Source organism: Loxodonta africana, chromosome 20 (genome assembly GCF_030014295.1).
Source record: "Loxodonta africana isolate mLoxAfr1 chromosome 20, mLoxAfr1.hap2, whole genome shotgun sequence".
NCBI classification, from domain to species: Eukaryota; Metazoa; Chordata; class Mammalia; order Proboscidea; family Elephantidae; genus Loxodonta; species Loxodonta africana.
Window position 1 is genome coordinate 13,506,943 of NC_087361.1, and position 13,458 is coordinate 13,520,400.

Here is a 13,458-nt window from a genome sequence, read left to right on the forward strand (position 1 = left end):
ATGACTTTTAAGATCCCTGGTTGCCCTATGAGTCGTTGCAATCTAACAATGAAGACTTACCAAGTGGAAAAGAAAGAAGAAAGTAACTTAAGTGAAGGGAACAACACAGTAACTGCACTTAAGGCCGGGCCAGGGTCTTTACACACATAAACATCTGTGAGCTGTTATTAAAGCCAAAATCTGGAACTGTGCAGTGGGATGGGGAGGCAGAGCCACCCAGCACCTTTTTTGGAGGGATCGGGGGTCACCTAAGTTGAAAACAGTCCGCAGGGAGCCATATCTACCCCCATCCTCAACCCCCACCATGGAGAACCACAGCTCTCCAGCTCATCTGCCTCTGTCATGCCCTACCAGTCACCTCCCGCCCAGGGAGGTGTGTTGAAGGACTTCCACATTCCAATCCTGAACACTCAGCCACCAACATGCACTGCGCCAGCGGTTTGAAATGGATAACAACACATCCACACTCAGTATTTCATGGCAGCTTCAAAAGTCCTCACTCAGTGAAGGCAGTTTATGTCCATTTTACAGGTCAGGAAACTGAGGTCCAGAAAAAAATGACTTTGTTGACATCCTAAGGAAAGCTGTTGGCTGAGCCAGGACTGAGTCTCCAGGCTCTGAGTCAAGAGCGCTCCACTGGCTCCAGCAACAGAATTTTGCAAAGGCGCTGGGTCAAACACAGCTAGAAACTCATCCCAGGGGCCTTCGGAGTGAACCGGTCTGGCCCAGGATGGGAACGCGCACAAATCAAGCAATAGTCCACCCGGAAGCTCAGTGTCCAGACGCAGAAACAAACTTCCCAGTCTTCTGCCCAGGAGACCTGGGCATTCCGCCGTCCGTCGGGGTGAGGGCGGTGCAAGGCAGGGCAAATTACCCAATCCTCTCACCACATGGGGTCGCTTTCTGTCAGAATGGACCCCAGGGCAAGTGGTTCTTACCATCCAGCCCAAATCAAACAAAACAGGAGCCTTGTTTTCACGTGACAGGGCTCAAAACACAAATAACTAGGGCAGACACTCTGGCCAAGTCCTAGCTCAAACACCCATCTGTGGGGAAGAGGGTGAAAGAAACCTCGCTGGACAGGCTGGCTTCTAACGCAAAAACACTGGAATTCTCCAAGGACCCACACGGCAGAGGTCCTCACGCTTGAAGAAGCACCAGAATTACCTGGTTTTACTGGAAGCGCAGTCTAGGGCCTGCTCCCAGGGACTCGGCTCTCTGGGTGGGTCGGGGGTGCAGGGCGGCGCTCGCATTTCCAGCCAGCACACAGCCCCGCCGCACAGCTGATCTTGCAGCAGGCGGCCCGGGGCGCGCCGGGAAAGCCCGCGCGACGGGACGCAGGGGGCGTGCGAGCGCCGCCGGGCAGCAGGCCGGGGCTCCCGGAAGTCCGCAGCCGCCGGGAGGGCTCCGCGCCGCCGTGCAGCAGGCCGGGGCTCCCGGAAGTCCGCAGCCGCCGGGAGGGCTCCGCGCCGCCGTGCAGCAGGCCGGGGCTCCCGGAAGTCCGCAGCCGCCGGGAGGGCTCCGCGCCGCCGTGCAGCAGGCCGGGGCTCCCGGAAGTCCGCAGCCGCCGGGAGGGCTCCGTGCCGCCGGGCAGCAGGCCGGGGCTCCCGGAAGCCCGCAGCCGCAGCCGGGCAGCAGGCCGGGGCCCCCGGAAGTCCGCAGCCGGGCAGCAGGCCGGGGCTCCCGGAAGTCCGCAGCCGCAGCCGGGCAGCAGGCCGGGGCCCCCGGAAGTCCGTAGTCGCCGGGAGGGCTCCGCGCTGCCCGCCCGGCCTCCTCCGCTCCCCGCCCGCCGCGCCGGGCCGCCCCTGCCGCCGGGCCCGGAGCCCCGTGGGCGCCCGGCTCCGGCAAGGCCACGGGCGAGGCAGGGCCACGGGCAGAGCCGACGGGCTGAGCCGGCGCCGCACCCGCCCCTCCCGCCGGCGCTCGGGCCGCCCGCCGAGCGGCGCCACTTACTGGCCATGGCTCTGCCGGGAAGCACCATGGGCCGCGAGGGCTCTGCGCGCCTCTCCACCGACAGGCGGCGGCGGCTGAGGGGCGGGGCGAGCAGCCTGCGCGTCGGGGGGCGGAGCCTCGGCGGCCTACGCCCCGCCCCGCCCGCCTCCGGGCCAGTTGGCTGCGAGGAGAGGTTCTTCGTTCACGCATCAAACACCTGCTACCCGTTTGTAGTAGGACCTACCAACAGGAATCTTAATTGAAACACGGCCAGGAAAATAGAAGCCCCTGAAAAGCAAAGGGACAAAGAGAGGGTGGCCTAAGTTGGGGTAGTGTTCAAGTACATGTTCAACAACCCAGGTCGGGGTGGGGGCGCTGAAAACCAGTGGCTAGGGGTGGTGTCACCCCGCACCCCATGGACCTCTTACCGTACCAGGCCATATAGAATCCTTAATATTTTCTGTACTAATGTTACTCGTAAATGGTAATTCTCTTGTGTAGTTTGGTCCCTGGAGTCGGTTCCCACTCATGTATAACAAAACTAAACACTCCCGGGCCTGCACCATTCTCACAATCGCTGTTATGCTTGAGTCCGTGTGGCAGCCACTGTGTCAATCCATCTCCTCTTTTTCGCTGACCCTTTCTTTACCAAGCATGATGTCCTTCTCCAGGGACTGGTGCCTCTTGATAGAGATGAAGTCTCACCACCCTTTCTTGTAAGGAGCACTCTGGCCATACTGCCAAGACAGATTTGTTTGTTCTGACAGCCCATGGTATATTCAATATTCTTCGCCAACACAATTCTTCTTCTGTCTTCCTTATTCATTGTCCAGCTTTTGCATGCGTATGAGGCAATTGAAAACACCATGGCTTGAGTCAGGCGCACCTTAGTCCTCAAAGTGAAATCTTTGCTTTTCAACACTTTAAAGAGATTTCATGCAGCCGATTTGCCCAATGCAACGTGCCTCTTGATTTCTTGACTTCTGTGTCCATGGGTGATTGTGGGTCCAAGTAAAACGAAATCCTTGACAACTTCAACCTTTTCTCCGTTTATCATGATGTTGCTTATTGGTCTAGTTGTGAGGATTGTTGTTTTATGTTGAGGTGTAATCCATACTGAAGGCTGTGGTCTTTGATCTTCATTAGTAAATGCTTCAAGTCCTCTTCTTAAACCACGTATCCCCTGTGTTCTGCGCGAACAACCGCCTCTTGATCTATGTACAGGTTCCTCAGGAGCACGATTGTTTTGGCATTCCCATTCTTCACAATGTTATCTATAATTTGTTATAATCCACAGTTGAATGCCTTTGCAAAGTTATCGCTAAAACGTAAGTAAACATATTCTGGTATTCTCTGCTTTAAGCCAAGATCCACCTGACATCGACAATGACATCCCTTGTCCCACAGCCCCCTCTGAATCTGGCTTGAATTTCTGGCAGTATCCTGTCGACATACTGCTGCAGCGGCTTTTGAATGATCTTCAGCAACATTTTACTTACTATTCTAGGCACTGACCATTTTGAATTGGACAATCATATGGCCTACTATGCCGGCAACGACAAAAGAGGAATGGCATCGCATTCATCATCAAAAAGAACATTTCAACTGAAGTACAATGCTGTCACTGATTGGATAATATTCATATCCCTACACAGACAACCAGTTAATGTGACTGTTACTCCAATGTGTCCACCAATTCCCATCTATCACTTTTTTTTCCCTTTAATTACTATTTCATTCTCAAAAAAGCTATTGATATAGGTTCACAAATACTAATTATAGCTAAATCAGATAATTTGGCAAAATCGGTGATTATAAAAAGATCAGCAGCAACGAAAACAGCACGTGCTTGTAACGTGTGCAACAAAACTAAGTGGTTCTGAGCATAATTTTAACTGGGTAATGACAGCTGCCAGGAGCACATTAGGAGGTTCGAAAAGTGTTAGCACAGAGTTCTAGCCTTGTAGGTATACTGATACGTGTCAGCTGGGCTTACAAAAACTGTTTTGTTATAACTAACTATAGGGATATTTTTAGACAGTCATTTTGGTGTCGCCCCCTTTTAACAGTATCACCCGGTGGAGGCAGATCGCCCCAGCCCCCCCTAGTGACACCACTGCTGAAAAATCCCTTGTTTTGTAGAATCTGCTGATTTCTCTGCAGAAGAACCCCGCTGGGCTGGGTAATACCGTAGGCTGGTTGGCTATGCTCTCTGAACAAGCCACTGTAACAAAGGGGATGGAATTATCCTGGTTGTTTTAGGCATGCAAAGTGCCAGTGGGACGTGAGTGACTCCATAATGGGGGAAAGGAAAATGGATACTGCGGATTCCAACCCTCGACCACAAATCAGTCCTCTAATATGCTGAAATCTGGTTTCTGAATAGTCCACTTTAGGATTTTTGCTTTTGGGTTTGGTATCAAAAATAATAAAATGAACTTAAAAGCCTGCTATCTTCCCTAATGCTCTGGAATAGCTTATACTGAAATGGATCCTGGTTTAAAACATAATACTATAAGAACATTTGGGGAATAACTAGGGACATTTAAGCCTCTGGGTTGTGGAAATGGTTTGTCCTTGGCTACAAATTGAAAGGTTGGTGGTTCAAATCCATCCAGAGGCACCATGAAAAAAAGGCCTGGTGATCTGCTCCGTAAAGATTACAGCCAACCTCTCTGAGTCTGTCTTCTCATTCTGAAAACAGAAAATAATGCCAGCCTCATAATACTGGCCCCTCTGTAACCCTTGAGAGTCCATGTGACGTGGGCATTTCAGAGCGAACGGAGCTCTGTGTTCAGCAGGCCAGTGCAGGAGTGCGTAATACATCCAGTGAAACACATTCTCACTAAATATTGACGTGTTATTTCAGAGGAGGAAACTAAAGTTCAGAGAGTTTAAGTAGTTGAAGGTAGTAATTAACTTACATTTGGAATTTAATGTCATTAATTTTAAACTACTCCTTCCTCCTCCTTCTAGATGGACAGAAACAGGAATCTAATGCTTACAAACCTGGAACAGGAACATTTAAAATTCTACTAAAATGATAACCTTCAATTTTCTGATGTTTGTGGCATCCACAAATGGGGAGGGGGTAAAGGGACAGAGAGACGTTTTCATTAAGAACAAAGTTTTGAGCAAACTGTACTTGCTTATTTACAATTTTAATTTACAAACAGTAACACAAACATCTTTACATTAATATTTTGAAAAAAGTTCTATGGCTGAAGTGGGTGAAAAACCAGACCTCAGGATATTTCTAAAGGGGGTGCTAAGAAAGGAAAAGATGCGATACAACAGTTGTAGGGGAGAGCTGTAAATAACAAGAATCCCACCAGGTGCAATTTCATGCAAATGTCTTCAACCACTCAAATTGTTTTTACTTAGGTGTTAGAATAAAATTTCTTGAATCATGTTGCTTTTTATTTGCTTGATTTGCGTTAAGTAAATTAAAATAACTGTTAGCAGGATGCATCTAAATCTTTCTCCTGTCAACCCTCAGAGATAACCCATCACATTCAGGGTGTGACAGGCTGTGTGGATCTGCTATTTCCCAAATAGATTTTACAAAAAGTCATTACATGGCCCCAGATGCATTCCCGGATTTCTCACCAAATGTGTCTAATACGCACCCCAATAAATTAAATTGAGAAAGCTGCAAAATAAAGCAGGTCACTTTTCAGTTCAGTCACATTAAAAGAAGAAAAATATTTTCAACCACTCAGACTTTAATGAGAGATGACAAAAGCAAAAGAAGATAAATTTCTTTAAGTGATAAAAACAACTATAGTGTATAAAGCTGTCTGATTATTTGGCTTTATTGAAGTGAAAGTCAGTGTGGCCACAACCCATGATCTCAGTGAGGATAAATGTGTGCTCAACACTTGTTCTCAAACATCCTAAACCAAATATTCCACTTGTAATAAAGACCAATGATATTTTACAGATATAATTCTGTCCCTAAAGTGTTAATTTTAGTTTTAAAATGCCTACCTATTATAAAGCTTTTTACCTGCTCCTTAGAAACCATTAAGGTCAGGTTTAGTATTTCTGAAGCACTGTGTTCAAATTATTAGCTAACGGTGCAAGAGTGATTTAGAAACTCATGTTTCAACATTTCACTAGCTGAACTGCATTTCGGAGTTAGCTGGAATTTTCATCTATTTCATTAAAAAGATTTCACTCTTTCTAAGAAAAGAAACAGTGAGAGTAATTATTAACCTATGTAGTACTTTTTCATTTCTGATATTGCTCAGTGGGTAAAACTAAACAATAAGGGGGTCTCTTCATCTAATTCTATCTCGAATTTTCAGTGAAGACACTGCAAGTACCTCCGTATGGTTGTTTTTAAGCCTGAAAGTGATGCATGTCCCAGTAAAACAGCTCTTCAGAACAGAACCGCCTTCTGAGCCCCTGATCCACGAGGGCATGGGTCAGTTACTGCAGACTCACTTAGTAACTGACCTCTACAGTAAATCATTTTACAAAACCAAAAATGCAAAAGAAAATTTCAAAAAAATGTTTAGCTGTCCAGAGATTGATTACAGTAATTTACACTTTCTTAAACCTGTTAGTCAAGCACCCCCAAGAGCACGTGAAAGGCCTCCGGTTAGTATTCAGTCAGGAAAAGATGTCCATGTTTCTCTTGGCTGCCTTCATTTCTTTTTAAATGATCTTCTTTTATATTAACTTTCCAAAGCATCCAAAACTTTCATGATCTGTTGTTTTATGGCTTTGGTAGCATCCCCTGCATTTGGGATCAAATACCTGTGGAGGGGGGAGGGAATATATACACACACATACATACACACATATTAATAGTGTACTTTTAAAGTAATATAAAGTCCTTATAAAACTCCTATGATTAAAAATTCAGATTAAATCTTTTTTCTTTTAAAGCAAAACTGGGACCAGAGAAAATTCCTGCTCAGGTCACTGAAAGATTGATCTCTCATTTTCGTTCAAAATGTTTATTATTGGTATCAAGCCTGATGTTCAGGAGACAAATAAAATGACCCAAATAGGACATACTCTTCTGACCCCACCAGAGGATTTTGGTTTTAATAACCTACTCTAAGGTTCCCAGTGAGCTTTTAAATATTTTATCTAAAATACTAAATTTACTTTATAATATACAATAATTTCATATTGTTCACATTTCCTATTTCTATTTATAATATCACTATCTTCTCACCATACCGCTATTAAAGCCCCTGTGATGATGAAATACACCAGAAACAGTACCTGAACAAGCAGCTGTTCAGCTCTTTTCTGTGTATCTGATGATGACAACGAGCTGCCATCAAGTCGATTCCAACTCTTGGCAACCTCACGTGTGCCAGAGTAGAACTGTGCTCCACAGGGTTTTCAATGACTAATTCCAACCCTTGGCAACCTCACGTGTGCCAGAGTAGAACTGTGCTCCACAGGGTTTTCAGTGACTAATTCCAACCCTTGGCAACCTCACGTGTGCCAGAGTAGAACTGTGCTCCTCAGGGTTTTCAATGACTAATTTTTCAGAAGTGGATCACCAGACATTTCTCCTGAAGTGCCCCTGGATGGACTCGAACCTCCAACCTTTTGTTTAGCAGCCTGGCATATGAACTGTTTGCACCACCCAAGGACTCCTCCCAACTGCTGCTATTGTGTGCTGTCGAGTCCAACTCACAATGACCCCATGTGACAGAGTTAGATCTACCCCATAGGATTTTCTAGGCTGTAATCTTTATAAGAGCAGATTTCCAGGTCTTTCTCCCACAGAGGTGCTGGGTGGGTTTGAACCACCAATCTTTCAATTAATAGCCAAGTGCTTAACCGCTGTGTCACTAGGGCTCCTTTCCCTACTGCTACAGCCCACTAAAGGGTTGGTTGTCTTGCTCCTCTCCAATCCATCTTTCAGTGCAGCTGGGTTGATTGTTCTCAAACGTACTCTGATCAGATCACTTTCTGTTAAGCCCCTTACTACCTTCAGGACGAAGTACACACTGGTAATTTGGGTATATGAGGGCATTTATTTTTCTATCTTGTCCTTTCCCCAACCTAAGCTGCCTTATCTCCAGGAACACAGAATTACTTGCAATCCAGGCCAAGTTTAACTTTCCCTTTAGGACTCAAGCTGAGATGGGAATCTTTCCTTGACTTACAATAGCCACAAAGCCTATATTCCCCCTACTACCTTATATCTCAAAATATACTCAGAAATATATTTTGAACGAGACAACCTAGATTTTAAGACTATGTGATTTTTCATGTATGTGATTTTTAGCAGAGCTAAAATTCTGTGAACCATTAAACATGTACACACATGGCTAGATACTAAACCACAAGATAAACATAACTTTAACAGTTAAAATGTCATGTTTGATGATATTTAATCCTAAAGACAATGACAACTCCCGACACTTACTAGTTTGATCTTGAGCAAGTAATTTAATTTTGATAAGTCACAGATTCCTATGTATAAAACAGGTATAGTTATCCCAAGTTTACAGAGGGGTTATGTGCATTAAATAAAATAATACAGGGTCTGAAAGATGAAAAAGAACTAAATATGTGGTGGAGGTGGCGGTTTGCCGTTGAATCGATTCCGACTCATAGCGACCCTACAGGACAAAGCAGAACTGCCCCATAAGGTTTCCAGGGAGTGGCTGGTGGATTTGAACTACTAAGCTTTCGGTTAGCTCTTAACCACTTCACCACCACGGTAATCATTTCAAATTATCAACCTCACAGACTAATACCCATTTTCTTTTCCAGAAACATAAAAGTATGAATGTATATACACCTACTGCTCCTTTATTATCTCCTTACCTGACATTGTGGATTGTAGACAATAGTAAAAACTCTACCACCTGACTATTCTGTACATTAACCACACATGTCTGGCAGCAATACATGCTGAGAGGCCAGGCGAAGTACGCTGGCTGTGACAGTTAAGGCTATATGTCAACTCGGCTGGGCCATGATTCTCCATGGTTTGGCAGTTGGGTAATGTGATACAGCGGTTACGTAATGTGATACGGCAGTTACATAATGAGGTAATATGGCAGTTACTTAATGATGTAATATGGTAGTTATGTAATGATGTAATCTGGCAGTTACATGCAGTCATCTTCCATTTTGTGATCTAATTTGGTCATCCTCTATTTTCACGCGATGCCGATTTTCGCATAATGACCTGGTCTCTGGAACTTAACCACGTTGGTAAGCGAAGAATGGGTGTGTGTAACATTTTCTACGAAACGTAACAAAAATTTCCACTGTATAAATCACCTGTGTTACAAATGTTAAGTGGATACAGAGAGCTGTATCTAAGAATAAGAGGGGCAAGTCTAGCTAATTTATCTACAATGATTATGACTACCTTCCAAAAGTTTGGATTAAAATAAAGTGCTGATATATGCAAATATACGTGTGTGTGTGTAATAATCCTTGATTTCTTCAGCTAAAATTCATGGAAAAAGCTTTAAAACATAATTTTCATTTACTACCATTCATGGGAGAGTCCTAAGTCCAATATGCTTTGATCAGGAATAATTTACAAGCAGATGTTAAAATGTGTGTACCTTCTGGCCTACCGCATCTACTTCTGCAAATTTATCCTGGAAAGATAAATTGGGCAAGTGTGTATATATGTGCTAAAAGCAGGTCCATTAAAAAAATGTTAATAAAAGTGAAAAACGGAAAATAACCTAAATGCTTATCAACAGCAGACTGGTTAAGCCAGAGACTAGCCAAACAACAGAAGAATATCTACTACAGAAGTTGTAAGTTTATATTTATTAAAATAGTAATACTGTCACACTACAGTAATCTCTTTTTAAAAATACCAGAACACAAAAAAAGCATCTATCACATTATCTAGTTCTTAATGTATGTACACATATGCATGAAAAGCTATTCATCAAAGTGTCAACAGGCTGGGATTTCAGTGATTTCTTTATATTTTCCTTTACTATTGAAATGCTTTTGCAATGTGAATATATCGTTTTTACTGTTAATAAATAAAGCAGTTTTTATATTTTTAAAAGATATTGTCTTTTAATGAGAAATGAGGTACACGTAACAGTGTAGATTTATGACTTCTGCTGCCTAGTTGTCAGTATAAGGTAAAAAGTTGAATTAATTTTTCATTTCAATTATTTTAAATCTTAAAAGTGCTCAGAGATTATCTTAAGCTTATTATTTATGCAGACATTCCTGTAGATAAATAAAAGTTCTAGGGTTAAGAAGAACTGTAATCACAAGTCTCAACGAGGAGAACAACCTGAAATAAAGCAAGGTGGAACGAACCACGGATCAGGAGTCAGAGGGGCTATCTCTAGTCTGGGTTCTGTCACCAGCTAGATGTGATTGTCTGCAAAGTCACTCAACCTCTCTGGGCTTCACATTTTTATCTATAAGATGGTCCACGTCCCCCGTGCCAGTCTGTGAGCTGTTTGTTACTGGTCCACAATGAGGTAAGGAGGACTCTACACATCACTCAGCACCCTGTTTAGTTCACTGATAGTTTTCAAAGCAAGAATTTTTTTGATGAGGGATTAAAAAAACAACAAAAAACATTAACTTACATTCTGAGACAAGCATTTTATCTCGGCAACCAGTACTCAGTACAGCATTGGGATAAATTATTCCTAAGGACACTTTTGACAAAAAGTTTTATGGAATGAGCTATGGTACCCACTAAGAACATATACTAATGGCTAAATGACATATGAATAAGGATTTGGGAGAAAAAGACAGCAAAGAATATTAATAAAAATGGTTCAAGAGTCCTATTCCACCATCCATTTCCCCAAAGAAATAAACTATGTTTAATAATAAATTGCCGTAACTCAGATGATATCATCCTAAAAAATATCTTACCTTTCAATTGCCAAGATTTCTATCCCTGAAGCACTGCTGTTTCCGTACTTGAAGGTAATTAGCTCAGGATGTTTTTTTTTGGACGTAATTTTAACTACAGAATTTAATGCTTGTCGAGACTGTATATAAGCCAATCCTTTCCGTGAAAGAATCTCCCTTAAACAGTACATATGTGTTGCAGTAACTAAGAGATGACTTGAGAGGAAAAAAAAAAGCATTAAAAACAAAAAACTTTAAAGACATGAAATCCAAAAGAGCTGCTGTTTTCAACAACCTCAATTATAAAAAAAGTTCAACTCTAGATGATTTTTTCAATTAAAAAAAAGCTCCATAATAAAAGCTTGTAATTGCCCTTTAACTGTATACAAAATTAGTGTTTTATTAACAAAGACAAATGCTGCAATTGTTTAAAAGCAAAGATGTAACATTCCATAATAAAAAATTCAATATATTATAAAAATCATGAATAGATTTTTAAAGTTATCTTTCAGATTTTTAACAGTATTATCTATATTTATAGACAAAAATAATACATGCCTTCTCCATGTCTTTTTCCCTCTTACATTATAAAAAAGGCTAAATTTATCATCTAAAATAAATATGCAGTATTTACTTAATAATACTTCAGGTCAAAGAATATATGTTTGATAGGCTGTATAAAAATGCTACTAGAAGCCATGCTAAATAAAAATGATGTAAATTGTGTAAAATCATATAAATGCTAGGATGCTACAGTCACGCATTTACTAGGATGCAACACACCATGCATATACCTAATATCAAAGATCACTAGGTAATAGTTGGGCTTCCTTACATATTTTAAAATAGCCTATAACTGGATTCTGAAGGCAAAATAGGCATAGGGTTATTATCATCCTCTTGTGTCTTAGCTTACTTTTAATATAGTGATAGATCTCAGAATGTGGGACTTTCTACAGTACAACTGGCCTGGACTGAGGATTCATTCATTGTGAAGAAAAAAGGGAGGGCAGTACTGTCTCAGACTGGGTGAGACTAAAGAGATACAGCAGACAAATGCAATGTTTGACCCTTGACTGGGTCCTGAAATCAGGAAGAAAAAATGAAGGCCACAAAAGAGACTTTGAGGACACTCTGGGATATTTGAGTATGATCTGCATGTTCAATGGTAACTAAAAAATTAATTTGGAAATGTGTGGTAATGATAGTGGGGTTGTGCAGGGGAATGCTCTTATTCTTGGGTGCTTTATGCTGAAGAATTTAGGGGTGAAGTGTCATACTATAACCTTCTTTTGAACAGCTGGACAAATGGGAAGGCTATGTGTATGTGTGTGTATGTATAAAAAAAAAAAAAAACTAGTGTATGTATACACATGCATAAATAGAGAAATGGGGTGAGAATGAAAAGATGCTAATAGCTGGTGAAAATAGGAGAGGCTCGTAAAGGTGTTCAAAGCATGTTTCTTCAAATTTTGGGTGGTAAAAAAAAATTTCAAAATAAAAAATACACAAGAAATATTTTTAAAAAAATAAGACATATGATACACGTTGATAGAAGGAAATTACTACTTTAAAATTTCTTCTGCAGTCAGTTCAGTTTTATACTATTAACTAACCCATGTTTAGCTTCATTTCTGAAGAAAATATTTTTTAAAAGTACCTAGGAAACATATGTCCATTTTCTTTCACTTCTTTACAAGGAAAATGATGCTTGATGTCTGGTTTGTTTATCCAAGTCTGAATGTTCACAACCTCTTTTCTATCATCATCTGACATTGAAGAACTGTCAATTTCATCTATAAAGAATTTAGAGTTTTAAAAGTGAATAGTTTCTCATATAACCAACTTTTAAAATGATACTTTCTTAACATCCTGAAAAACATACCAGTAGTATTCTGAATGTACTGGCTGGAAAAAAACAATGGATTCTAATTCTGCTACCATATCCTTTTGCCACAGATACTAATACTACAATGAAACATCATTATGTATAAGAAGAAAGGTGAAAATACTGAGAATAAATTTTTTAAAAATTAAACTATTTTGGGGGAATTTTAGCTTTTACAACACATATAGCATAAATATGATCTGTGGTTAGTCTACAGAGAAATGGATAAATTGTCCAATAATAAGCACCTATAGACGGTAGAGCTCTTTTTCTATCACTAGTTTCTGAATGAAAGGGAAAAAAACAAATCAATCCTGAGATAAATAAATAAAACTCAATTTAGCTGTTTAATTTTTTTCCTTGACAGAAATACAAAACATTCTAATTTTTTGTTCCTAATTTAAGAAAGAACAATTACAGTTCCTAGAATTAATGATTATAAATGTTCTTTGCTTTTTAATAAATACTTCAAAATATAGAGATAAAAAGGAAATCCCATGCAGCTACCCCCCAGCTTAAGAAATAAAAATGAAGCTCTCATATAAGTCTCCCAGTCACGTGCCCCTCCCTCTCCCACCAAGGAGCAGTGACTACCTGTCTGGTGCTACCAGTTCCATATACTTTAAACATATATGAATACATCTAATAATATAGTTTTGTTTTGCATTTAAAAAATTACGTAAATAGTAGATTACTCATTTGTATTCTTCTGCTAAGGCTCAACATTATGTTTGTGAGATTTATCCATTTTGCTACACATAACTATATACAGTTCTCTCATTTTCACTACCGTGCAT

General features: G+C 41.3%; 2 protein-coding genes across 6 annotated transcripts in view; both read right to left on the bottom strand.

Moving 5' to 3' along the window:
• The window catches only part of NIT2 (nitrilase family member 2), a 38,133-nt gene extending 36,100 nt beyond the window's left edge, over positions 1–2,033 (bottom strand). For both annotated transcript variants that reach the window (XM_064273051.1, XM_064273050.1), the window contains exon 1: positions 1,954–2,033. In XM_064273051.1, the coding sequence (XP_064129121.1) occupies positions 1,954–1,981 (28 nt within the window). In that variant the 5' untranslated portion in view covers positions 1,982–2,033. The remainder of the gene's footprint in view (positions 1–1,953) is intronic.
• Positions 2,034–5,074: 3,041 nt separating this feature from the next.
• The window catches only part of TBC1D23 (TBC1 domain family member 23), a 62,620-nt gene continuing 54,236 nt past the window's right edge, over positions 5,075–13,458 (bottom strand). For all 4 annotated transcript variants that reach the window (XM_023559048.2, XM_023559047.2, XM_023559046.2 and 1 more), the window contains 3 exons: positions 12,434–12,569; positions 10,795–10,989; positions 5,075–6,696 (listed from right to left, as the gene is read on the bottom strand). In XM_023559048.2, coding sequence (XP_023414816.1) covers positions 6,615–6,696; positions 10,795–10,989; positions 12,434–12,569 — 413 coding nt within the window. In that variant the 3' untranslated portion in view covers positions 5,075–6,614. The remainder of the gene's footprint in view (positions 6,697–10,794; positions 10,990–12,433; positions 12,570–13,458) is intronic.